Source organism: Cricetulus griseus (assembly GCF_003668045.3).
Source record: "Cricetulus griseus strain 17A/GY chromosome 1 unlocalized genomic scaffold, alternate assembly CriGri-PICRH-1.0 chr1_1, whole genome shotgun sequence".
NCBI lineage: Eukaryota > Metazoa > Chordata > Mammalia > Rodentia > Cricetidae > Cricetulus > Cricetulus griseus.
The window spans coordinates 75,477,450-75,502,942 of NW_023276807.1; the positions used below are offsets into that span (position 1 = coordinate 75,477,450).

Genomic DNA, 25,493 nt, shown 5'->3' on the forward strand with positions numbered 1-25,493 from the left:
TCACTGTGCTTTCAAGTACAGCATCACCTTATTCTCTTTGCTCAAAGTACAGTAAGGATGATGAACAGGAAACATATTCTAGATACATTTATATTGTTACATGGAAAGGAAAAAATGGAAATGGGCTCCTGTAAGACTCTGCAGTTATGGATCCTCTTTTCCCAACAGGGTTTTTAAGAATTTTAGAGTGGTAAAGACCACTCTAAAGGAGTTTCCTTTATCACATTCTGTATTAACAGTAATGTTCTCAATCCATCTTTGAGGAGTGGATGACTGGCAACACCAATTACAACTCAAATTGGTAACATTCCAAATCACCAATGCCACTGGCAGTGGCCCTCAGTTCTCTTTCTGTGGCACATACTTGGCTATGCATTGTTAGGTGGTGTCCCCCATGCTGGTTTATCTGTGATAAACTGTGACTCTTACACTGTGGGACTCTTGACAGTAAGGAGCCACCGATGGTAACAACTATGTTCCGTGAAATAACCCTGTGGCTGCACTAGAAAAATCTTGATAAACAGCAAGGTAGTATTTACAGACAGATTGTAGCAGCTCTTGTGGTTTTTCTATCCCAAGAATAAAAACTCATGTTTACTAAGTCTCTCAGAGTCCATGTAAGCAAAAGATGGTTCCTCTACGGCCATCAGTGTGTGCAGAAGGGAGATCCACAGAGAGTTCTGACAATGCATCCATTAAAGTTTTTAGCTGGCACTTCTCCCAAGGCCTGCCCCGTCATGCTTATATTCTTAATATAATAAACTCTCTGTTTTACTTAGAGCAAAATAAAAGAATTATTTTTTCCCTTTATCTTTTCATTAAATCCCCTAGTAGAAGCCAAACTGTTCTTGGGGAAAGAGCATTGTTATCTAGTTTAAAGAACAACATTAGACAGTATCTTAGAGTTTTCACTGATATTATAAAGACTATGACCATAAGCAACTTGGGAAGAAGAGGGTTTATTTCAGCATACAGTTCCACATCACAAGCCACCACTGAGTGAAGTCAGGGAGAAATACACAGAGGGGTGCTACACACTGACTTGCTCCCCATGGCTTGCTCAACCTGCTTTCTACTGAACTCAGGACCAACTGCCCAGGGGTGACACCACCAACAATGGGCTGGACCCTCCCACATCAACCATGAATAAGAAGGCTTGCCCGTAAATCAATCAAATGGAGGGATTTTCTCAATTGAGAGTTCCTCTTCCCAAATGACTTTAGCTTGTGTCAAGCTGAGATAAAATTAGCCAGGGCAGACAGTAATTCAGATATTTCTTAAAAAAACAAAACAAAACAAAAACAAAAACAAAACAAACAAAAAAAAACTTTATAGGAATAAGTTCTGGTTTTAATGCCCTTTAAATATTTTTTCAAAACGTGAATGAGTTTTCCCACAGGTCTATATAACTAGCTGAAGGAAATTTAATGAGTAGAGCATATGGACAAAGATCTGCCCTCTGTATTCTTTTCCGAGGGGCTGGGACTGAACGAAGGGTCTCACACCTGCAAGGCTTTACTGGAGGTACACCCACAGCCCTTAGAGATGGCCTGTACAAAAAGGGGCAAAAAAGGAACTTAGGAACTTTAAAAATACATCCTGAAAATCATACATTTTTTTTCTCCAGTGGCTTCCAGCAAGCGAGAATATGGATGAGCTTTTCACAGGTGCAGTAAACCTTGAGGGGCTGAATATATAGAAGCTCACATGTTTACAAACAATGGTGGTCTCATTGATGGGATTGGGAATAAGAAGTTATTACTCCACATGCACAGCTGAGATCAGGAGCCTGCCTGGTGCATGCATCATCTACTGACTGCTTGCACAGCAGCATGAAGCTCTTCAGTCATGGTGCTCAGCCCCGTGTCCTTCCTCAGGTGGTTGTCTAGAGAAAATACATAGGTGTTAATACTTCAAATCAAAACAGGCAGACAGGCAAGCACACTTGTACATATTTTAGGACATTATATTATATTTTAGGACAATATTATTACACTATGTAGTAATATTACATAATATTACACTATTTATGCATTCTTCTTATAACATGTATTGACTTGTGGGAGTGAAGGCTGGCAGGCAGGCATGTGGAGGTCAGAGGACAACCTAAGGTAATCAGTCCTCTCCTTCTACCATGTATGTCCCAGGGATTGAACTAGGGTCAAGAGGCTTGATAGCAAAGCCTACTGAGACATCCTGTTGACTCTACTTTTTTTTTTTTTTTTAATTTTTTGAAACAGGGTTTTTCTGTATTGCTTTGGAGCCTGTCCTGGAACTTGCTCTGTAGACTAGGCTGGCTTCGAACCCACAGAGATCCACCTGCCTCTGACTCCCAAGTGATGGGATTAAAGGCATATGACACCAACGCCCAGAAAGTTCTCATTTCTTAAACATCATTGAGGAAATCATAAATGTTTAGTATTAGAGACTCTTTGTAATAATTCCAGTGTTTCTTCATCGGGTAGAGGAGCAACAGGGTCTCAGTATGTAGCCCAGATTGGCCTTCTGCCTCAGCTTGAGTGCCAATGTCACAAACTTCCATCAAATGCCCAGCTTGACTTTTTTTCTTTTCTTTTTTTTTTTTTTTTGAAAAAGACTGTGACTGAAGCACAGTGCGGAGCCCTACAAGCCTTTCTCTCAGATATAAGGAATGAACTCAGAAGGAAGGACAAGTGTACAATCAACATTGTAGAACCACCAAAACCAACAAAACTACTATGGTAGTCTGCTAGCCCTCGTGTGACACACACACAAAAAAAGGGAATACACTTTATATCCTCATATCAAAACTGTAACACTATCCAAGAAACTATGGAAAGTGTTATTAAAATTATTTTTTACATTCCAATCCCAGTTATCCCTCCCTCCTCTCCTCCCGCTTCCCACCACCACCACCCACCTCCCACCTGCTCCTCAGAGAGGGTAAGGCCTCTCCTAGGATGTCTACTAAGTCTGTCCCATCATCTAGTTGAAGCAGGACCAAGGTACCTCTCCACACCCACACCTGCGTCTAGGTTGGACAAGGTATCTCTCCATATAGAATGAGCTTCACTAAGTCAGTTTGTGTATTAGTATTCCATCTTGGACTGACTGCCAGTGACCTCATATATTGTCCCAGTCACACCATTGTCACCTATATTAAGGGAGCCTAGTTTGGTCATATGCAGGTTCCCATTTGTCAGACCTGAGTCAGTGATCTCTCACTAGCTTGGGTCAGCTGTTTCTGTGGTTTTTGTCCATTATTTTGACTCCTTTGTTCATATTATCGCTTCTCCCTCACTTCCACTGCACTCCAGGAGCTTGGTTCATTGGTTAATTGTGGATTTCTGCATCTGCTTCCCTTTGTTTCTGGAAGAGGGTTCTAGCTTCTCTGGGGCTGTGGATTGTAGGCTGGGTATCTTTTGCTTTAAGTCTGGTATCATATTATGAGTGAGTAATACTATATTTGCCTTTCTGTATTTTTGGTTACCTCACTCAGGATGGTTGTTTCTAGTTCAGTCCATTTGCCTGTGGATTTTAGGATGTCATCGTTTCTTACCGCTTAGTACTGCATTATGTAAATACACCACATTTTCTTTATTCATTGTTCAGTTGAGGGGCATCTAGGTGGTTTCCAAGATCTGGCTATTACAAATAATGTTGTATGACATAGTTGAGCAAATGTCTTTGTGGTGTAAATGTGCCTCCTTTAGGTATATGCCTAAGAGTGGAATTGCTGAATCTTGAAGCAGGTTGATATCTAATTGGCTGAGATATCACCATACTGTTTCCACAGTAGATGACCAAGTTTGCACTCCAACCAGCAATGGAGGAGTATTCCCTGTTCTCCACATCCTCTCTAACATGAGTTGCCATTGGTGGTTTTGATCTTAGCCATACTGATTGGTAAAAGATGGAATCTCAGATTGGTTTTGATTTGCATTTCCCTGAAGACTAAGGATGGTTGAGCATTTCCTTAAGTGTCTTTCCACCATTTACAATTGTTCTGTTGAGAATTCTGTTTAGATCTGTACCCGATTTTTTAATTGGATTATTTGATAGGTTGATGCCCAGCTTCTTGAGTTCTTTGTATAGTTTGGAGATCAGCCCTCTGTCACATATGGGGTTGGTGAAGATCTTCTCCCATTCTGTGGGGAGTCATTTTGTCTTGTTGACTGTGTTCCTTGCTTTACGAAGCTTCTCTGTTTCAGGAGGTCCCATTTATGAATTGTTGCTCTCAGTGACTGTACTATTGGTGTTCTATTTAAGAGTGGTCTCCTGTGTCCATGTATTCAAATGTATTGCCCATCTTCTATGAGGTTCAGTGTGGATTTATATTGAGGTCGTTGATCCATGTGGACTTGAGTTTTGTGCATGGCGATACACATGGATCAATGTTGACAGCCAATTATAATAGCACGATTTGTTGAATATGTTTTCTTTTTTTCATTTTGTATTTTTAGCTTCTTGGTCAAAAATTAGGTGTTCATAGGTATGTGGGTTGATATCAGGGTCTTTGATTCAATTCCATTAGTCCACCTATCTCTTTTTATGCCAATGCCAACCTGTTTTCATTACTGTAGGTCTACAGTAGAGCTTTAAGTCAGGGATGGTGATGCCACCAGATGATCCTTTATTATACAGGATTGTTTTGGCGATCCTGGGTTTTTTGTTTTTCCATGTGAAGTGGAGTATTGTTCAATCAAGGTCTGTGAAGAATTGTGCTGGGATTTTGATGGGGGTTGCACTGAATCTGTAGATTACTTCTGGCAGGATTGCCATTTTTACTATGCTGATCCTACCTACCCAAGACCATGGGAGATCTTTCCTTTTTCTGATACCTTCTTTAATTTCTTTCTTTAAAGACTTGCAATTCTTGTCATACAGATCTTCCACGTGTGTAGTGAGAGCTAGCCCAAGATATTTTATGTTCCTTGTGGCTATTGTAAAGGATGATGCTTCTCTGATTTCCTTCTCAGACTGTGTGGCATCTGTATATAGGAGGGCTACTGACTTTTTTGAGTTAATCTTGTATCCTGCTACATTACTGAAGGTGTTTATCAGTTGTAGGAGTTCTCTGGTACAATTTTTGGGGTCACTTACGTAAACTATCATGTCATCAACAAATACTGAGAGTTTGGCTTCTTTTCCAATTTGTATCCCCTTGATCTTGTTTTGCTGAGTTATTGTTCTAGCTAGAACTTCGAGTACTATGTTGAATAGATATGGAGACAGTGGACAGCCTTGTCTTGTTCCTGATTTTAGTGGGATTGCTTTGAGTTTCTCTCCATTTAGTTTGATGTTGGCTGTTGGATTACTGTATATTGCCTTTATTATGTTCAGGTATGTTCCTTGTATCCCTATTCTCTCCAAGACACTGATTATGAAGAGGTGTTGAATTTTATCAAAGGCTTTTTCAGCATCTAGTGAGATGATCAAGTGTTTTTTTTTTCTTTCCATGTGTTTATATGGTGGATTATATTGATGGATTTTTGTATGCTCAACCATCCCTGCATCTCTGGGATGAATCCCACTTGGTCATGGTGGATACTTTTCTGATGTGTTATTGGATTCAGTTTGACAGTATTTTATTGAGCATTTTTGCATCTATGTTCATGAGGGAAATTGGTCTATAATTCTCTTTCCTAGTTGTGTCTTCATGTAGTCTGGGTATCAGTGTTAACTGTAGCCTCATAAAAAGAGTTTGGCAATGTTCCTTCTGTTTCTAGTGTGTGGAAAAATCTGAGGAGTATTAGATCTTCTTTGAACATCTGGTAGAATTCTGCACTGAATCCATCTGAGCCTTGGCTTTTTTTGGTTGGGAGATTATTGATAACTGTTTCTATTTCCTTAGGGGTTAAAGGTATATCTAAGTTGTTTATCTGTTCTTGGTTTAATTTTGGTATGTGGTACTTATCTAGAAAATTGTGCATCTTCTTAAAGTTTTCCAATTTTGTGGAGTACAGGTTTTTGAAGTATGACTTGACAATTCTCTGGATTTCCTCAGCATCTGTTGCTATGTCTCCCCTTTCATTTCTGATTTTGTTTATTTAGGTATTCTGTCTCTTGGTTAGGTTGAATAAAGGTTCGTCTATTTTGTTGAATTTCTCAAAGAACTTTCCCTTTGTCTCATTGATTCTTCGCATTGTTTTCTTTGTTTCTATTTTATTGATTCCAGCCCTCAATTTGACTATTTCTTGTCATCTACTCCTTCTGGGTGAGTTTGCTTTTTTTTTGTTCTAGCTCTTTCATTTGTTCTGTTCATTCACTCGTGTGGGATTTTTCCGGCTTCTTTATGTAGGCATTTAGTGCTATGAGCTTTCCTCTTAGCACTGCTTTCATTGTGTCCCATAAGTTTGGGCATGTTGTATGGTCTTTTTCATTAACTTTTAGGAAGTCTTTTATTTCTTTCTTGATTTCTTCCTTGACCCAGTGGTGGTTCCAGTTAATCACTGTTCAATTTCCATGTTTTTGTAGGCTGTTGACTTCTAACTTTAAGCTGTGGTAATCTGATAGGGTACAGGGGTTTATTCTAATTTTCTTGTGGCTGTTGAGGATTGCTTTGTTACCTAGTATGTGCTCTACGTTTTTAGAAGGTTCCATGAGGTGCTGAAAAGAAAGTATATTCTTTTGTGTTTGTTTGGAATGGTGTATTGAAGTCTGTGAAGTCCATTAGAGTGATAACATCTGTTAGTTCCCCAATTACTCCATTAAGCTCTGTCTGCCAGACCTGTCCAATGGTGAGAGTAGGGTGTTGAAGTCTCCCACTATTAGTGTGTGGGGCTTGTTTTGTGATTTAAGCTTTAGCAATATTTCTTTTACAAATGCAGGAGCCCTTGTGTTGGGGCATAAATGTTCAGAATTCAGATTTCCTCTGATGGATTTTTCCAGTTATGAATATGAAATGCCCTTCTTTATCTTTGACTGATTGATTTTAGTTTGAAGTTAATTTTGTTAGATATTAGGCTAGCTATACCAGCTTGTTTCTTAGGTCCATTTGATTGGAAGATATTTTCCCAACCCTTTACTCTGAGGTAATATCTGTCTGTGAGGTTGAGGTATGTTTCTTGTATGCATCATAAAGCTGAATTCTGTTTTTATATCCAATCTGTTAGCCTTTGTCTTTTTATAGGTGAATTAAGACCATTTATATTAATGGATATTAATGACCAGTGATTGCTAGTTCCTTTTATTTCTGTTTTTGTTGGTGGTGATGGTATTGTATGCTCAGTTCCCTTCTTTGGGATTTGCTGCTGTAAGCTCATCTGTTTCCTGTGTTCTTGTGGATGTAGGTTATTTCCTTGGGTTGGTGTTTTCCTTCTAGTACTTTTCTGTAGGGCTGGGTTTGTGGATAGGTATTGTTTAAATTTGGTTTATCATGTTTTCTTGTTTTCTCCATGTATGGTTATTGAAAGCTTTGCTGGGTAAAGCAGTCTGGGCTGGCATCTGTGGTCCCTTAGTGTCCACATAATGTCTGACCAGGTCCTTTTGGCTTTCATTGTTTCCACTGAGAAGTCAGGTGTAATTTCTGATAGGTCTGCCTTTATATGTTACCTGGTCTTTCCCCTTTAATATTCTTTGTTTTGTATGTTTATTATTTTGAATATTATGTGGCATAGGGACTTTTTTTTTTTTTGTCCAGTCTATTTGGTGTTCTGTAAGCCTTCTTTTATTTTCATAGCCATGTCCTTCTTTTGGTTGGGAAAGTTTTCTTCTATGATTTTGTTGAATATATTTTCTGTGCCTTTGAGTTGGGCTGCTTCTCTTTCTTCTATCCCTATTATTCTCAGGTTCCGTCTTTCACAGTGTCCCGGATTTCCTGCATGTTTTGTGTTAAGGATTTGTTGGATTTAAATTTTTCTTTGACTGATGAATCTATTTCCTCTAACACATCTTCAATGCCAGAAAATCTCTCATCTACCATCTCTTGTATTCTGTTGTTTGTGCTTGCATTTGTTCCTGATCATTTACTCTGATTTTCCATTTCCAGAATTCCCTCAATTTGTGTTTTCTTTATTTGCCTCTATTTCAGATTTCATGTCATGAATTGTTTCCTTCACTTGTTTGTTTTTCCTTGATTTTCTTTACGGGATTTGCCAGTATCTTCCAATTTTTTATTGGTCTTTTCCTCCATTTCTTTAAGAGAATTTTTCATTTCCTCTTTAAGGGCTTCAATCATCCTCATAAAGTTATTTTTTAGGTTGTTTTCTTCTACTTCATCTGTGTTGGGATGTTCAGGTCTTGCTGTTGTAGCACCACTACTTTTTGGAGGTGCTGTGTTGCTCTTTATATTGTTGAGTGTGTTCTTACCTTATTGTCTATGCTTCTCTTTCTCATCAGTATAGGTGGAACTTGTGCTTCAGGTGTTCTCTCTTTCTCCAATTTGTACAGTTGGGGGTTGTGGCTCTGTTGACTACTCCTTCAGGCACAAGTAGAGCAGAGCTTCTTCTGGTGAACGGTCCTCCTGGTGGAAGTGGTCCTAATGCTCACGTGGTCACTCCTTGAGATGCAGGTATGGCTACAGTGGATGCTCCTCCTGTTGGAGGTGTAGGTGGTGCTGAGGGTCCAGTGGTCTATGTAGTAGTGGGATATCTCCAACCGAGAAATGGAAGTGGATGCTGGCTGAGATACATGTGCTCTTCCGAAAGGAACTTCTTGCAATAGTTTCTGGAAGCTACTGCTGGAAACCAGTGCTGTTGTCTCACCAGGTGATGATTCCTCACTCCTGGGCCTCCCTCTGACACTGCTCCCAGGTCTAGGGGTTGGTGGCTCCCTTGATGATGCTCAGGGCCTGAAGCTCGAACCTCTCTTTGACATTGCTCCTGGGTCTGAGACTCGTGGCTTCCTTGATGCTGCTCCAGGTCTTAAGCTCCAGTCTTCCTTTGATGCTGCTTTTGGGCTGTAATTGGGGTCTCTCACTGATGCTGCTCTGGGCCTGAAGCTCTGGCTTCCCTTTGACTGGAAAGTGCTTTTAAAGCTTGCAAGATGGCTTAGTGGGTAAAGATGCTTGCCACATAGTCTGATCCCCAACTTTGATCCCTGAAATTTAAATCAAAGAACAGAACTAACTCCTACAAGTTGCCCTCTGATCTCCACATATGCATTGTAGTCCACGTGTGCACAAATGTATACACAAAAGGAATAAAAATGATAACTAAATAAAATAAAATTCAAAGAGAAACTGAGTATGGAGAGACATACCTGTAATTCCAGCATTTGGGAGGCTGGGTTAGACGGGTAAGTAAAAGTTCAAGGCTACTCTGATCCACACTAAGATCTGTCAGTCTCTGATTCAGTGGTTAATAGCATTTATTGCACTTGTAGAGGTCCCAGGTTCAGTTTCCAATACCCATATGGCAGCTCACACTGGTCTGTGAATCTAGTTCAAGGAAATCTAATGTCCTTTTGCAATCTCCTGGGCACCAGGCTGTACATGATACAAAGATATACAGCAGGCAAATACCCACACACAAAATAAATAAAACTTTATTTTAAAAAAAGTCTCTGAGGCAGGTATGTTGGCATATGCCTATAATCCCAGCTGAGGAATTTTGAGGCTAGAGGATTGTCACCAGTATGAGGCCAGTATAGGATACATGAGGAAAAGAAATCAAACAAGTACAGATAAAATTAAAATTTAAACTAAAAAATGAAGGGCAACTTTTTTTTTATTATTTTGGTTTTGGAGACAGGGTTTCTTTGTGTAACAGTCCTGGCCATCCTGGAACTCACTTTTCTGTCCTCAAACTCATTGAGATCTACCTATTTCTGCCTCCCAAGTGCTGGGATTAAAGGTGTGTGCCACCACTGCTGGCTTCAGAGGACAACTTTTAGAAGTTGGTTCCTTCCTTCTGTTGTGAGGGTCCTGAGGCTGTCAGGATGTTGGGTTTGGCAGTAAGTGCCTTCCACCCACTGAGCACCTTATTGGCCCAAACTGTGTATTTTTGCACTTAAAAGGCACTGACTGATGACATTAAAGCAGAACTGAGATGGCTTTTCCATCATCAAAACCTACTCTGCTTCAAAGATCACATCCACTCAGCACAGGACAGGTAACAGGCTATCCTTCTGAAGGTGGGTGCCTATATAATCCTTGCTAGCATCTTATACCTTCCACTAAAGCCAGATGAGCTGTCAAGTGGAAGCCACGTGGCTCCTACAGTCAGGTGGACTAAGAGAGCAATCATGTTATAGATGATGATCTATGGCTAAGGGATCTTTTCAAGTCACTGTGTGTCAAGAAAAAAAAAAAAGTGATGATCTAGAAAATAATTTGCAAACCAGGAATGGTGATGTAAGCCTTTAATCCCAGTACCTGGGAGGCAGAGCCAAGTAGATCTCTGAGTTTGATACTAGCCTGGTCTACAGAACTTAGTTTCAGGCCAGCCAGGGCTACACAGAGAATCCATCTCAAAAAGACAAACAGACACCACCAACAACAAGGAAAGAATCCGTAAAATCACTGTCCCTGTCCTTGTAGCTCTGTAGTCACCCTCACTCATGAGTTTCCTTTGGAGCTTTCTACAGAGTAGGTGCCCAAAGCCACTTTAATGACTGGACCCACACTGCTTACAACACTGTGCATCTAATCATGTCTCACTTCCCAGATCATGAGCCTCCTCTCTTCCCCTCCCCTTCCTCCCTCCCTGCAGAGGAAGGTGATCAGGAGAACTGACTCTGGTTAATGACTACTCTCCTTACTTTCAACTCTCTACTGCCATTAACATGCATATTAAGGAGATTCTAACACATTTACAAACCAAAAGTTACTTCTCAAAACATTATTTTTCTTCATGAGACTAAATCAGTGTCTTGTGGTTGCTGTGTTAACAAGTATTAATGTGTCATCAGCACCACCAGGGACAGGAACTGAGTACTGTCATGCATTCTTCTTAAGCGTGAAAACTAGTAAAGTCTTTCTAGGGAACCAAATAACATGAATCATGTTTAAATATGTCCATGTTATCTGTGAACCAGCAATTCTGCTTTAGGCACCTCCACAGGAGAGATACTTGTATGTACATAAAAAGACAAAACCTTACACAATTATAAACCCAAAAACTTAGCCCCAGTTCATCAGTAAAATAAAGATCCCAGACCCGCTGTTCCACAAGCACACTGCAAGGTAACACACAAAATTAGTCCCTAGTGACAACAGGAGCACCTTCCATGGGAGAGAGGGAACGTGGAGAGTTAGGATGGGCAGGGCAGAGAATGTTAAAGAGAACTTTACATTACTTAAGAATTTCAGAGGTTTCTACATAGCTAGTAGTTTATTTTGTGCTTTAAGTATTTGTAAAACAGTATTCTGCCCTAGTATCTGGGCCTTAGTGATTTCTGGCATGAGCTTGGAAAGTTCTTCCACTTGTGCTCTGGCTGTGTTGACCTTGGTCTGCACTGAGTCACTTTTCTCCCACCTTGGATCCTGGGAAGTTAGTAGGAATGATTGTCTGTCCAACCTAGTAAGCTCAGTATCACAACAGAGGATAAAACTAGTTAAATTACAAACAACCTTATCCTGATTCACAAATATGTCACTTTCAGAACTTAAAAGACAGTGAGTCATTCACATGGCAGCCTGAACCTCACTTGTAACCACCCCTTTGAGAAAGAGTTACCCCCATGGGAAAACACCCAGCTACAATGCACTTAGTTCAAACAACCAACTCAGAACCTGCTGCCAATGTGATCAAATCAACCAAAAGCTCATTTCACTTACTATCTATCTCTATCTTATTTATTTATGTATTTCTTTTTTATTTTGGACACAGGGTCTTGCTATGTAGCCCAGCCTGGCCTTGAACTCAAGATGTTCCTGCCTCAGTCTTCACTGCCTAGATTATGAGCTTGAGCCAGTATGCTTTACCCTGAAAGCTCACTTTAAAGGTGAGCAGTCGGATCAGGGTACAGAGGCTCATGCATCTAGGTAGTCCTGGTGTTAAGAGGTTGAGGAAAGACTGATGTAAGATGTAAGCTCAGGGACAGCAGCCAGACCTAGAGTGAGAGCCTGTCAGATCTGTTACCTGTAGGTAGCTGTCATCTACCACACAGAAAGTGTCCTGAACATGCAATGGCACACACAGACATGACTTCTCTGTACAGGAGTAATCTTGCCTTGTACTCTTTAGTCTGGGAAAGGTGGGGGGTGGGGGGAGACTTCTTGATTTCAAAGAAAACTATACAGTGTGAAAATTGGGGTTTCTTTCAAGACCTTGGCTTTGAAATCATATCACTTTGCAGATTTTCTTTCTGCAAAGCACTTGGCTTTCTGGAGGTTAAGTAATACAGGCTAACACCAGATTAAAGATAAGTACAATTAAGCTAGAAATCAAAAGCTCCAGAGAAGAACAAAGTCAAGGAAGCTAAAGGAAGAAGGTTGGAAACACCTACCATTTGGTCTTCTGTTGGGCTTCCAGCTGGGATGCCTGTTTGGAGGTTGGAGTGTCGACTCAGTCTGCAGCACGTTCTGCATGCCATCTGGAGGACCACGCAAGAAATGGGCTAAAATTCCATATAACAGAGGACTATTTAGGAAGAAGGCAAAACCAAAATCAATTCACTTCCTATAAGTAGAAAAAGCTTAAGACATTCACTTTAAAGGTAAACTAACACTGAAACTGCCATCTAACTCACTTGATTGCAAAAGACACAGGATTACTGTCCTGGCAAATGGTCACTCTCAGTTTAAAACTACCAATATCCTCCTGTCTCTGCCTCCTGAGTGCTGGGACTAAAGGCATGAGCCATCACCATCTAGCTCTTGAATGAGAAGCCCCAGAAAACATATTAACACCATTAAAATAATCTAAACTGAAAGGAAATGACAATCAACCCACTGGAATTCATCTTGTCAACTCAAAGCCCGGCCTAAAACCTTCCCAGGACCTAAAACTGGTTTAGCATCCGCTGTCTTGTCAAGAAAGCAGGTGGTCTACCTTCAAATTTTGCTTTGCTAACAGCCAGCTACACACCTTGAAAGATCTTAGCTTCCTGAAGCTCACAAATGTTTCTCTCCCTTAAAGGATGTAATCAGACCCTAGGTCACACATTTGGTATGTTATGAATGAGTTCACAATGTCAAGTCTCTAACTATGCACTTTGTATACAGTAAAAGGCATATGAATTTTGGTTACAGGAGAGCTAGGTAGGTAATAACTAATATCTAAAAGGCTGCTTTGCAGTTTTCTTTTACATATCACTGTACTATAAAAAATTTATAAATGAGAAAACCAGGGCTCAGTATTATGCTAGAGTCTCTCAGGAGTAATGACATTTACAATCAACCAATTCCTATGTGCTTTTTCTTAAAATATGTCACCCAGAATCATGTTAGTTAGTCCCTTGACACCAAAGGCTACTTTGTGAACAGCACAGATATTGACTTTTGAGATATCTATCTCCTGCTCAGTAGGTATAATGGGTCAAAGTATAGTACTCCTATTAAAAACGGAGTCTAAACCCTTATGCTTTACAGCCTCACTCACTTCTACCAATGGCAATATGTGGTAAAGGCCAATTACTTGCTTTCTTGGATCACTCTGTGGGAAACACAGCCTGAGGACATTCAAGCAGTCCAACGGACAGGCACATATGTGAGGAGCTGAGGTAGTCTGAAGCAGATCCCAAGGCCTCAGTTGAGCCTCTATAAGCCTGAAAGAAATTCTGGGGCTATGCTCATGTGAACCCAATTCCCAATACCCTTGATACAATGAGTTCTGGAGTGATGTGTGGGACAGGAGCACATGACTATGTGTTACAGCAGCTCCTCCAGGCTAAGGAGAACAATGCAGACTCTCAGTGGGGTGCCTTAGGAAACCATCTCATGCCAGACAAGCCTCTGCCTCTTGTGGTGATATTTTGTTTGTGCTCTAACAATTCTTGCCTGAAGAGCAGAGGGCAGAGTTAGCCACTAGTTAGCCATAGAAGCCAGGCAATGGTGGCACACACCTTTGATCCCAGTATTTGGAAGGCACATGCCTTTAATCCTGGCACTGGGGGGGGGGTACGGGGGTGGGGAGAAGGAATCTAAAGGGGCAGGAGACAGGAGCTCAGGCGTTTTTTCGGTCTAAGATTTTGTAGAGGTAAGAACTCTAGTGGCTGGCTGCTCTGCCTCTCTGATCTTTCAGCATTTACCCCGATATCTGACTCTGACTCCAGGTTTTTATTATTATGACCAATTAGATTCATGCTACAGCCCCTTTCCTTCAACTTGTTTGGGATTGCTAAAGGTTTTATTTCTCACCTATGATGGAATCTGCTTGAGATTTAGAAAAATGTTAAGTGTCATATATTTTAAACTTCCTTAGATTTACCTAATTAGCACATTTAGCCTGCAAGTTCATAGACAGTAAAGTGTATTTGCACAAGTTTTAGAAGTCCATGTACAGAAAAGTATAGCTAAGGGTGTTGCTCAGTGGGAAAAGCACTCACCTATCATGTGCAAAGCTCCACGTTTGATCTCTAGCCCATATACACATGCATACATGTGCTCCAATTCGCTGAACACACACCCCAATTCCCTAAAGGACTGTAAGATGCTCCCTCACTTTCTGGAAATAAAGCTCATCACCAGTTTCCTTTTTAACTTGCTCATCTGAGGCAATTGTCTCAGAGGCTACCAAAGGGCTAGGAAAAATCTAACAGCTACTCACTCCCAATACTTGCTAACTGCAAACTGATGCCTTCTGCTTGAATGACTTCATATCTAACTGCTCATCTTTAGCTACTGTGGTGGTTTGAATAAGAATGGTCCCCATAGGCTCATATATTTGAATGCTTGGTCATTAGGGAGAGGTGCTACTTGAGAGGGATTAGGAGCTGTGGCCTTGTTGGAGGAAGTGTGCCACTGGGGGTGACTTTGGGGTTTCAAAAAGCCCAAGTCAGACCTAGTGTCACTCTCTTTGTGCTGCCTGCAGATCAGATGTAGAGTTCTCAGCCACTTCTCCAGCACCATGTCTGCCTGTGTGCTGCCATGCTTCCCACCATGATGAAAATGTACTAAAGCTCTGAAACTGTAAGTAAGCCCCAATTAAATGTTTTCCTTTGTTAGAGGCGCTGTGGTCATCGTGTCTCGTCACAGCAATAGAACACTGATAAGGACAGCTATTCTTAAAGAGACCTTTTTTTACACATTTCAAAAACTGTCTGAATCTATAAAGCACTGCCCATTGTTTTGCTTAACACTCAAATGCAGTCTTTATTGTACCCATGACCACTATCTCTGCAGAAAGGGGGCTACACCACCTTAAAGATTTTTTTTTTTTACCAAGTAAATCTGGTTACCATGCTAGATGACAAAGGCTCTTTCTGTGGCAGGATTTCTTGGGGCACAAGCTCTGTTTATGCACATCATGGATGACCAAGAGGGAATGTGATTCATTGGCCTTTTGTGAACATTTCATAGAATATGCATTCCCCAGTCACTCTAGGAACACAACAGAAAATAGTATGCTGCCACATCCTCAGCATCTCCAGCAGTATCTCACATTACAGCAGGTGTCAGACACCTCATTGATCAGGAATAAATAATCCACAATGACACAAGAACATGAGAGTTGTTAACAACAAAGGGGAAGACATGGTTCTATATGGGAAGAAAAGAAAGCAGACAGCTTTCAATAGACACACCCTCACATTGTGTAGGATAAAAAAAAAAAAAAAAAAAAAAAACCAAGACAAAATACAATTGCCCCCAAATAAGAGGAACTCAAGTATCTGAAAAAGAGATGTATATACAATTCCCTCATTAAAGCTGTGCTCTAAGTGGTGCACTTGTATCTGAATAATTCAAGGGGAGAATGTTCACTGGATACACAGGGAGACAACATTACACTTTTCTGTGCCATCTACATGTTTTGTAGGAAACAGAGAAAACCTGTCTCGGGAAAAACAAAAAAGAAACAAACAAAAACCTGAGCAGCCTATGAAGAAGGTATGAGGAGGCAAAATGAACACCCTTGTAATCTGGACACATTGCATTTGAAATGGCAGTGGACACATGTGCCCCAACTTAGGAAAAGTAATGCTAAGGACTGTGACTTGCTCATGTACACAATGGACACAATACTTTCACCATGAGCCCCTCAGAAGAGATTACTCCCCACTCAGGCCACTGTTCCTCTCTAAGGACTCATGTCACTTCAATGTTAATACACAAAGTGAAATCCACTTTAATGGGCACAAACTGTTCATAGCCAAGAACCTATGGATGACTTATTTCTCTCTCCTGACTCCCGTGGGAGCATCTGAACAGGGCCAAGAAGATGAAAAGTGTTCCCACAGAAGTTGAGGAAGAAGACAGACCACAAGCTTCCAGAAGAGGGAACATTTGGTGCAAAGGCAAAGAACCATGAAGCCGCAATGAGCTGTGTGCCAGAGAGGTGGGTAGAGCCACTGGAGCCTGAAGTAATGCTAAGGACTGTGACTTGCTCATGTACACAATGGACATCTATTAAATGTTTTTTAAACACACAGTAGCTGCCTTTTAAAGATAAAGGGCAGGATAAAATGAGTTTGACAAAGAGTGACAAGAGATAACCTAGTCATGCAGTGAACAGCATGGCACAGGGCAGTGAGAAGAGACAGATAACCAGAGTCAGAATCATTAGTACTGGTGAAGGACAGGCAGAAAAAGCATTGCCTTTAAACTGCCTGTAGACTCTGCCTTTAAAACCTGAGCAGCAGCCAGGCATTGTGGCACATGCCTTTAATTCCAGCACTCAGGAGGCAAAGGCAGGTGGATCTATGTCAGTTGAGTTCAAGGCCAAGCTGGTCTACAAAATGAGTTCCAAGACAGACAAGGCTATTACACAGAGAAAACCTGTCTCGGGAAAAACAAAACAAAACAGAAGAAACAAACAAAAACCTGAGCAGCCTATGAAGAAGGTATGAGGAGGCAAAATGAACACCCTTGTAATCTGGACACATTGCATTTGAAATGGCAGTGGACACATGTGCCCCAACTTAGGAAAATAAGTACATGTGTCCCATACAGACCTCACTATAGACTCAAGAGTATGGTGGGGAGGGGTGTAAAAAGAAATGAAAGTAGAAGACAGAACCTGCTGAATGCCCATGATTTAAAGGATCCAATGAAGAAAGCAAGACTATCACTAGGGAACTCTTACTACAGTGAAGAGCCACAAGAAACAGGACAGGAAGCAGTGTAGAGAAAGAAGTATTTATTACAACATATTGCAAAACCTCAGGCACATACTTGGTGATAGGGACAGGACAGCACTCAGGAACAGTTAGTTTAAGTGCATATAGGTAAAACAGTTTATGGTAAAATAAACATAATTATACCATAAAAAAACAAATAAAAAATTCAACAAACTTTTAGAAGGAAAACATGAGTCTTCAAAGAAATTCCCAGCTAGGAAAGTTCACTCGGAGCTAAGCACTCAGGTACTAGGTACAAACTAATAAGCCAATTAGAGACTCTATGGAAAAATGTAAAAGACATTAAATACAGGGAAAGAACTAAGGAATAATCAGGGTAAATGAGGAGAAGGAGCATTTAAGATACAGGCAGCAGATAAGAGGGGATGGTAGATAACATGAGGGTGGATGTTGCAGGTCTGTCAATAAAAGAATATAGGAGAGAGAGAGGGGGGGAGGGAGGGAGTGACAGAGGGAAGGAGGGAGGCAGGCAGGCAGGCAGGCGTTCAGTCCTCTGGAGACATAGCAAGCTCACTTGCAGTAAGACCTCAGGTGCTCACTTGCTGCCACACTTCTTGGACCTCATATAGTGTGTAACGTACAGTAAACTCAAACAAGTTCCTGCTGGATTAAAATGAGTCACAGCCAGCACTATGCAATTAGGAACTGAATACAATATCTGCAAACCTCTCTTAAAAACTTCTTACATTGAGTTATCCTTTGATTCTTCAAAGGCATTTAGTTCACGGATGAGAAACTGTCTGTCCAATGGCACTATGGGTTGGCCAGATTCTGGGGAGAAAAAAGTTCAGGAAAATACTGAGTCTATTAATCTAAAAGGCAAATTCAATTTTGATAATAACCATACCTCCTAGGTACACACATTTCTCAGACTTTGGGAGAATGCTGACAGCACATACCAAGACAAATCTAACTGCGTATGACTTTATGAGGTCAACATACTCCAATACAATTAAATGTAGACTTGATTATAGCTTAACACATACTCACTTCTTATATCCCCCGATTGTGATTGGGAATATGGTTTCTAAATCTAAAACTACAATGCTGGGCTTCAGTAAGCTTCCTAAGATGTTTATAGATTAAACACATAACACTAAATAACTCATTGAAAATATATAAGCATTTAGGGCTAGCAATTCTTAAATTAAAATTGTTAAATTTTTAGGCTGAGTCTTAGTCTAGCATAGACTGGCCTCAAATTCACTATGTGACCTAGACTGGCCTTTATTCTTCTGCCCTTGCTTCCTGAGTGCTGAGTCACCACTTCCCTGGTGAGAAAGTCAAACAATAGAGCCACTCAAAAGCAGCAGCAGTTATTACCTAAGGAAAGTATTCACTTCCCAGACAATATGCTAAGTCCATCTTTACCTATTTATTTACCAAAATAAAATGAGTTCCACACAAAAACTTCACATAAATGTTCTTTAGGAATTGATTCATTGCTGTCAAAAAGTATAAACAACCAAAATGCCTATGAGAGCAGATTAAAATGGTATAGACACAGCATTTCCCTATCCACAGGGTGAAAGTCAACATGGCTGAACCTCCAGTGTATATTTTATTAGGTGAAGAGAGGCACTGTAAAAAGGCATGTCCTGTAGGCTTCTACTTGTACGGCACTCTAGAAAAGGCAAACCTGGTGAACAGAAACTCAGTCTCTCTTCTCTTCTTTGCTCCCCACCCTACACCAGTGCTGAAAATTAGCCTTTGGTCTCACACATCTGGCAAGTGCTCTACCACTGAGCTACAGCCCCACTGCTTTTCTATTTTTTAATTTGAAGCAGTGTCTTCCTGCCTTAGCCCTTTCAGTTTCTGCAATTACAGTTATTAGTAACTATATCAATCTAAAACACCAAAACATTTAATACGAAAGTGAGCACTGACACTATTCCATCACGTAGGAATGATACCTATGTGATGACATTAAAAAAATTTTTTTTCTCCTTTGGAGTGCTGATGGTATTATACAGCCAGCTAAGTCAGTGATACTAGATCTTTAGAGAACCTTGAACATGTCAAAATCATTATCTTTCATGAGCCATGTGTGCTTAATATTACATGGAGAACCTGCAGTAGAAGGTCCTAGCATTTACTTTCCCCGAGAGCATAAAGCTCACCAAAACTTGTTTACGCTATGACAAGAGCCCATGGGATGCTAAGTGTTAAGTCACCTGCATGACACAGTAATGAAACTACATATTCAAGCTAACTGCTTTCTAAGAATTAGAGAAAGGGTAAAGCAGAGCTTGTCTCCAGAGATGAACAACCACTTACCTGCCATGAGGACAGAGGCTGTGTACTTATATTTGTTGAATTCCAAATACTCCCTAATTAATTCATTAATCAGAAGGTTTTCATGAGACAATGATGGGCGGGGTTCGTGATCGTCATCCAGGGCGTTGAAAATTTCAGCACGGATCCTTGCTTTTAAATGTCCTAACACTCCCTTTTTTTCCAAGGTGTCCTTTAAAACTGTTAAATATGAAATATAAATGGTTCTGTTATACACTAAATGTTGCAATTTCAGGTATGCGCTAAGGAATAATGCTTGGGAAGAAAACGACACAAATGTAGCTCTTGGTATAAAGAGAAAGCTCATTACAATAAACACATACAAGTAAACATGGATGCTGAAACTTTTTGGGGTATGTTAGCTTTTATTTTCTTTTAAATTTCATTTTATATTGGGGGGTGAGGTTGCAAGGGCAGAGGGTGGATATAAAGGGATGGGGAGATGAATTGGATTGGGATGCATGATATGAAATCTAAAAGAATCAATTTTTTAAAGGTCACCATCCCCTAATAGTAATCTGGAACCTTCCCTCTTCAAATAGTCTTCTGTGGCTAAATGGCAATTCTAGAATACAGCAAGAGCTCACTAAATGTTACAAACGTATAACACCAACAGTGCCTTATACTACTGGTTAAAAGAAATGTTTATTTTGTTTTTTTTTTTTTCACGACAGGGTTTCTCTGTGTAACAGACCTGGCTGGCTGTCCTGGAACTCACTTTGTAGACCAGGATGGGCTGGAACTCAGAGATCCACCTTCATCTGCCTTCAGAGTGCTGGGATTAAAGCTAATCGCCACCACTGCTCAGCAAAAAAGTATGTTTTAACTCTGCATTTTGCTCTGCCAATGGCAAAAGCGTTATTAAGATGCCACAATAAAATTCATAACACAGTTTATCCACTTAGGTACAGACAGCAAAGTTCCTAAGCTTTGGTAAATAACAACATCCTTGGTCATAAGATTAAAGATATATACTCCTAGACTTATCTCTCTTCTTTGTTTTTAAAGCATCCATTCATTCCTTCAACCTTTCTGCAGGTATACTAACTGCAGTTGTCAACCAATTACACTTGGTAACAGACCCATAAAAGGAAAGCTTTATCATACTCTTAGGATCATAACACAACCCTTGTTCTCTAGTTCCATCTTTGGAAATTAAATGGAGAGATTCTTTTCTACTGGCAAGCATCCTGTCCCAATTACTCTGAAGTACACACAGTACAGCCTCAACCTTAGCAGAAAATGAAAAGTAATGAAGCTGCAATTGGGAAAGGTGGCATGTCCTTCATGTCTTGGTGGGCATATTCCTAACGATGCCTCAGCGGCCTTTTCTTTGGTAATGAACCCTGCCTCTCAGAAAGACCTAGGTGAGATGGAAGAGTATTTTAAGTGAGTAAAAGGCCCATAAAATGTTAAGATTATTGATTAGAAAACAAGTTTTCATTACATTTCTCTTGGACACAAAGCATATCAAGAGCCCACGAACATAGAAAAACATGTAAAGAGGCCCCTAAATCTATAGAGATCATTCCTAACCTTCAGGTTCTCACTTTCTGGTTTTTTTTTTTTTTTAAATCATTTTACTCTTTGAGGTTTTATGCTTACAACACTGTTACCATAAAGACTTCTTCAGGAAGTGGTCTTATTCTGACTTATTTCCCACCGAAATATCTTGAAATCCTATGCGAAGTTTATACAATATCATGAGTGTTAATGTATCCCTCCCACTCCCCAAAAGTGCTCTACTGATTCAAGGGAAGTCCCTCCTGGGGACTGAGACATACCTGTTGTTTTTTTTAATTGCTCACCAGCACAGTGCTCCCAATACACATTTAGTCAATGGTTACTAAATTATAGTCTCCAAGCTACTCTCCTTGGTCCTCTCCAAAATTTTCACTACCACTCATTTAGTCTCTGAAACTCAGAAACGGCTTTATTCATTGTGAAGCAGAATGGCATGGCGATTAAGACCTGGTGCAGTACTGTATGTACCTTATAGGATTTCAACACCAGTCTATTTCCACCTAAATTATCTTGGGTGAAATATCCCACCTCTCGGCACCTCAACTTCCAGGTGTGTGAAATGGACAAGAGGGTTTGTTGCGAGGAATCAAGTAGTTGTTGGATGAGTTGTGTCTGACACAGAGAATCACACACTGAATCTTAACGAACTACAATTATGACTCAAACATTAACTACAGTTACTATTCAGAGTTAACAGCTGCACGTGTTATTGATGGCTACTCTTTTGTTCTGTTTTGTTCTGCAGTGCCCGGGATGGAACCCAGGGCCCTGCACGTTACTGCTTTGGAAACACTCACTCTTCCCGAAAGATCCCATAGAACCGTCAGGATGGGCAACTCTGCCTTAGGTTTGTCCCACAGGACAAGGAGGACCTGTCCACCAATCGTTGAGAACTGTGCCACCAATCGTGTGTGGCTGCGGTGTTGCCATGCTCAGTCCTGAACACAAGACCTAGCCTTGGCACTGTCGGCTAACCAGGGTTCTGAAGACGCCCAGACGTCAGGAGGACAGGCCTGCAGCCCTCTCGGGGACTAACGATTCCAGTCCCTTCCGGCCATCTCCAGGCTGGCCCTCCCGCCGCGCATGCGCAGCGGGCGCTCGCTCTCGGGCGCGGCCACCTCAGAACGGCCCCGGGAAAAGCCGAGTCGGTGTCCGCGCGCTCTCCTTCCGTCCCACCCCTGTCACAGACGCAAGGCAGGGCGCTTCCCACTAGCGAACGCCTCCTCAGCGCACTCACCAGCTTTCAGCTCAGTGACGGTCGCCATTTTTTAACGGCCCCGGGCCTTACGCCTCTGCTGTGCGTGCTGCGTGCGTACGCGCGACGTTGCGGTGTGGTCTCCAACCAATAGGAGCTCGGACCTCTCCAAGCGCACCCTCTGCGGGTTCTGAGTCTGCGGTCGGGTGATTGGTGAGCCGTCACCAGAGGCTCTACCAATCAACGAGCGTGTGAGGCGGGCCCTGATAGGGAAAGGGGCGGAACCAGGGCCGACTCACCTCAAAGACGTCTCTGACCCACCCTTGGGTCTTAATGAATCGAGGACCAAGAGTTGGTTTCTCTGTCAAGTTCCCGGATGCTGTGAACGTCGGCTGATGCTAGTCTGAGGAATAGCAAGCACCTCAAGAATCACCTTGCGGAGGGCACTCACTAGGAAGCCTTTACACGCCTCAGGTCAATGATGCCCATTTTACAGAGGAGGAAACTTGAGTTGTCAGTGGTGAGCAGGCTTTCGTCAGGATCACCTGCAGAAGGTGGAGGTGATACCCAAACCCAGACTCATATCTCTTCAAAGCCCGCCCTCTACGCCAGCGTTAATACTGAGTACCTGTGGAGTCCCCGGGCTATTTGTGGAAATAACTGATAAAGGAATAAGATGTAGCATTACAAAAAGGAAAAAAAGAACAAGAAATAGTACTTTTAAACCTCGTGAGGCAGTATGACTACAGCTGCCTCTCCAGGGAGGCCAAAAGACACTGTTAAATAAGAAGCAATCTTGACCTAGATTCTAAAACTGGACCCTTAAAATTCTGGACAGCCCAATAGTAGAAGTCTATTAGTTGATGCTAGTGAGCATATTTTCAAGCAAGTGAAATGTGATAAGAAGTATAGACTTAAAAAAAATATTGTGTAGTCCAGGCTATCTGGGCATTCACTCTGTAGCCCAGGATAGCTCTGAACTAACGGTTTTCCTGCCTCTGTCTGAGAGTGCTGGGATTTTACCAGTGAGTGCCACCATACTGGTACAATTCATTTTTGTTATTAAATTTGCCTCAGGAAGATACATGTGTGTTCTTCCTCGGGTTGGGTTTGTTCCTATTTATTTATTTATTTATTTATTTATTTGGTTTTTCGAGACAGGGTTTCTCTGTGTAGCCTTGGAGCCTATACCGGCACTCGCTCTGGAGACCAGGCTGGCCTGGTAAATGCTGGTTTAGGTTTACCCTCATCTTAGCACTTGGGAGGCAGAGATAGAGGCTCCCTGGGGCAACGTGTCTAACTAGACTAGTCAAATCAACAAGCTCTGAGTTCAAGTGAGAAACTTTGCCACATTATAAAAGGTAGAAAGCAATGGAGGAAGACACTTAAAATCAAAACTCTAGAGGAGTCTATTGTCATTTTAGACTAGTCTAATGTAAATCTGTTCTGTAAACTTAGAAAGGTCTCATTCAGTCAGTCCTTCTTATTTTGTGAAACCATGGAGCTCAAGTGCCTAGTCAGCAGTTCAGGAAATTAAAAGGACTAACTACATTGTGCAGGTGAGAACAGCACTGATGAATGTACTGATGAGAAATTTCAGAGGCAAAGAAGAACGAGACTGGCTGATGCTAATTGCCATGCATTCATTAATTGACATCTGTCACTATGCTCACCAAAAATAGATACATCTCAAATTTTTCTTTAAAAGCATAATCTTTTTTTTCTTTCTCTCTGTTTTTTATTTAAATTAGAAGCAAGATTATTTTACATGTCAATCCCAGTTCCCTCTGCCTCCCCTCCTCTCCTACCACCCCCCAACTAAAACCCTACCTATCACAAAACATTTCTGCTACCCAGGGAGGGTGAGGCCTAAAAGAATCTTGTTGAATGTGGTAGCATGTCTGTAGTACCAATTAGTTACATGCTGTAACTAATCAAGGGGATTACTTGAGCCAGGAGCTCAGAGTCACCCAGGGCAATTGTAGTGTTGCTATTTCCTGTGGACACACCATGATTATCACCATCAGGAAACAGGGCACTATGTTAATTTACAGAAGACTGCAGCCATGGCAACAAAATAAACAATGATACCTTCCCCAGCTACAATGACTCTGGGAAATGCTAAAATATATCAAAGGTTAGAAAAAAAAAAGACACTGACTTTGCAGTGGTGCAGCTGCCTTGAGTCACCCGTGTTCCTGGGAGGAATCCTAGCAAAGTCATTTATACTCACCAAGCTGGATTCAGTGAAATCCTTCTTTGGTCTGTCTTCTTCACTATTTGGGGTGAATAGACATTTCTTTTACATCTTCTTAGGAAAACCACACAACAGTAACATGAGATCCTAGTTCTTTAAATAATGAGACCTTAAAAATAGACTGGCAAAACATTCGGTCATGTTGAACACTGTTGGTGAGGATGTGAAAGGCAGGCAAAACCAAAGCTAATTGGGAGGTGAGCAAATGGACACCACCACCCAGAGATTGTTTGACCAGAGCAAAAAACCTTCCTCACACTTTAACTTGCTTGCTCTTGTTCACAGTGTATGTTACAGAGATTTAAGTAGCTAATAGAAAAGGGCCTGCTTATGAGGGTATTTACTGTGGCACTATTTGTTCTAACAAAAACTGTACAGGATCAGAAATACTCAAATAAAAGTAACTCATGCGGTGGCTCAGTGTGTAATGGTGCTTGCCAGCAAGCCTGACAACCTGAGTTTGGATTCTAGATTCCACACCATATGTTGGAAAGAGAGAACACATTCTCAAATCTTGTCCCCTGATCTCCATTTGCAAACTGTGACATGGGCACATGCCTCACGCTAAGAATAAATAAATGTCAAAGAAGACCAACCATCCTAAGTGGTGTCAAGGAAACTATGTAAGGAGCATGGAACACAGCTCTGCAAATGTTTATTCAGTCACACATTTATGTTTCTGACGCTGTGATCCCAATCCTAGGAGTTTATCCAAGACCAGTGAAAACATGATCACATAAAAGCCTGTGTTCAATGAGGGCATATTTAGTAACAATTGCCCAACTTAGAGATGGCCTAATGTCTTATAGATGCTGAGTGAATAAATGACCCATCATATATATGTCCCACAGGGCATTGATGATGAAAAGGAGCTGAGATGTTGAGGCATGCCTATTAGGGTTGGGACCACAGGTAGCAAGTCGCCTTGGGACCACGAGGATTACAGTTCTTGGGTGACTGATGGACCACGGGTGGATGGCGACACAGAGACCTGTAGACATGACTCATATTGGAAGTTTTATTGAGGGGGAGGTAAGAAAATAAGGTAAAGAGACAGAGAGG

At 41.2% G+C, this 25,493-nt stretch overlaps 1 protein-coding gene across 10 annotated transcripts; it reads right to left on the bottom strand.

Moving 5' to 3' along the window:
• Positions 1 to 940: 940 nt before the first annotated feature.
• Cep20 (centrosomal protein 20) lies at positions 941 to 22,373 on the bottom strand. 10 transcript variants are annotated; one of them, XR_004772338.1, is made up of 6 exons: positions 22,217 to 22,373; positions 19,438 to 19,635; positions 17,847 to 17,931; positions 12,370 to 12,480; positions 8,290 to 9,018; positions 941 to 1,885 (listed from the first exon to the last, which is right to left on the bottom strand). XR_004772338.1 is itself a non-coding variant. In XM_027387927.1 (5 exons), the coding sequence occupies exons 1-5, from the start codon at positions 22,242 to 22,244 to the stop codon at positions 1,806 to 1,808; spliced, it is 525 nt and encodes a 174-aa protein (XP_027243728.1). In that variant the 5' UTR covers positions 22,245 to 22,373; the 3' UTR covers positions 941 to 1,805. The 10 variants fall into 10 exon arrangements, 2 of the variants coding, with proteins under 2 accessions (XP_027243728.1, XP_027243730.1); XR_004772337.1 differs by lacking the exon at positions 8,290 to 9,018 and adding an exon at positions 9,181 to 9,358; XR_003479637.1 differs by lacking the exon at positions 8,290 to 9,018 and adding an exon at positions 9,181 to 9,406.
• Positions 22,374 to 25,493: the final 3,120 nt, after the last annotated feature.

Bases quoted from the DNA above. Each gene is read 5' to 3' on its own strand.
- Cep20 (XM_027387927.1), bottom strand. From the start codon at position 22,244: ATGGCGACCGTCACTGAGCTGAAAGCTG. The intron at 17,932-19,437 runs GTAAGTGGTTGT...TTTTCTCCCCAG, and splicing joins AGCCTCTGTCCTCATGGCAG to AATCTGGCCAACCCATAGTG. The intron at 1,886-12,369 runs GTAGGTGTTTCC...TATTTTCTCTAG, and splicing joins GCCCAACAGAAGACCAAATG to ACAACCACCTGAGGAAGGAC.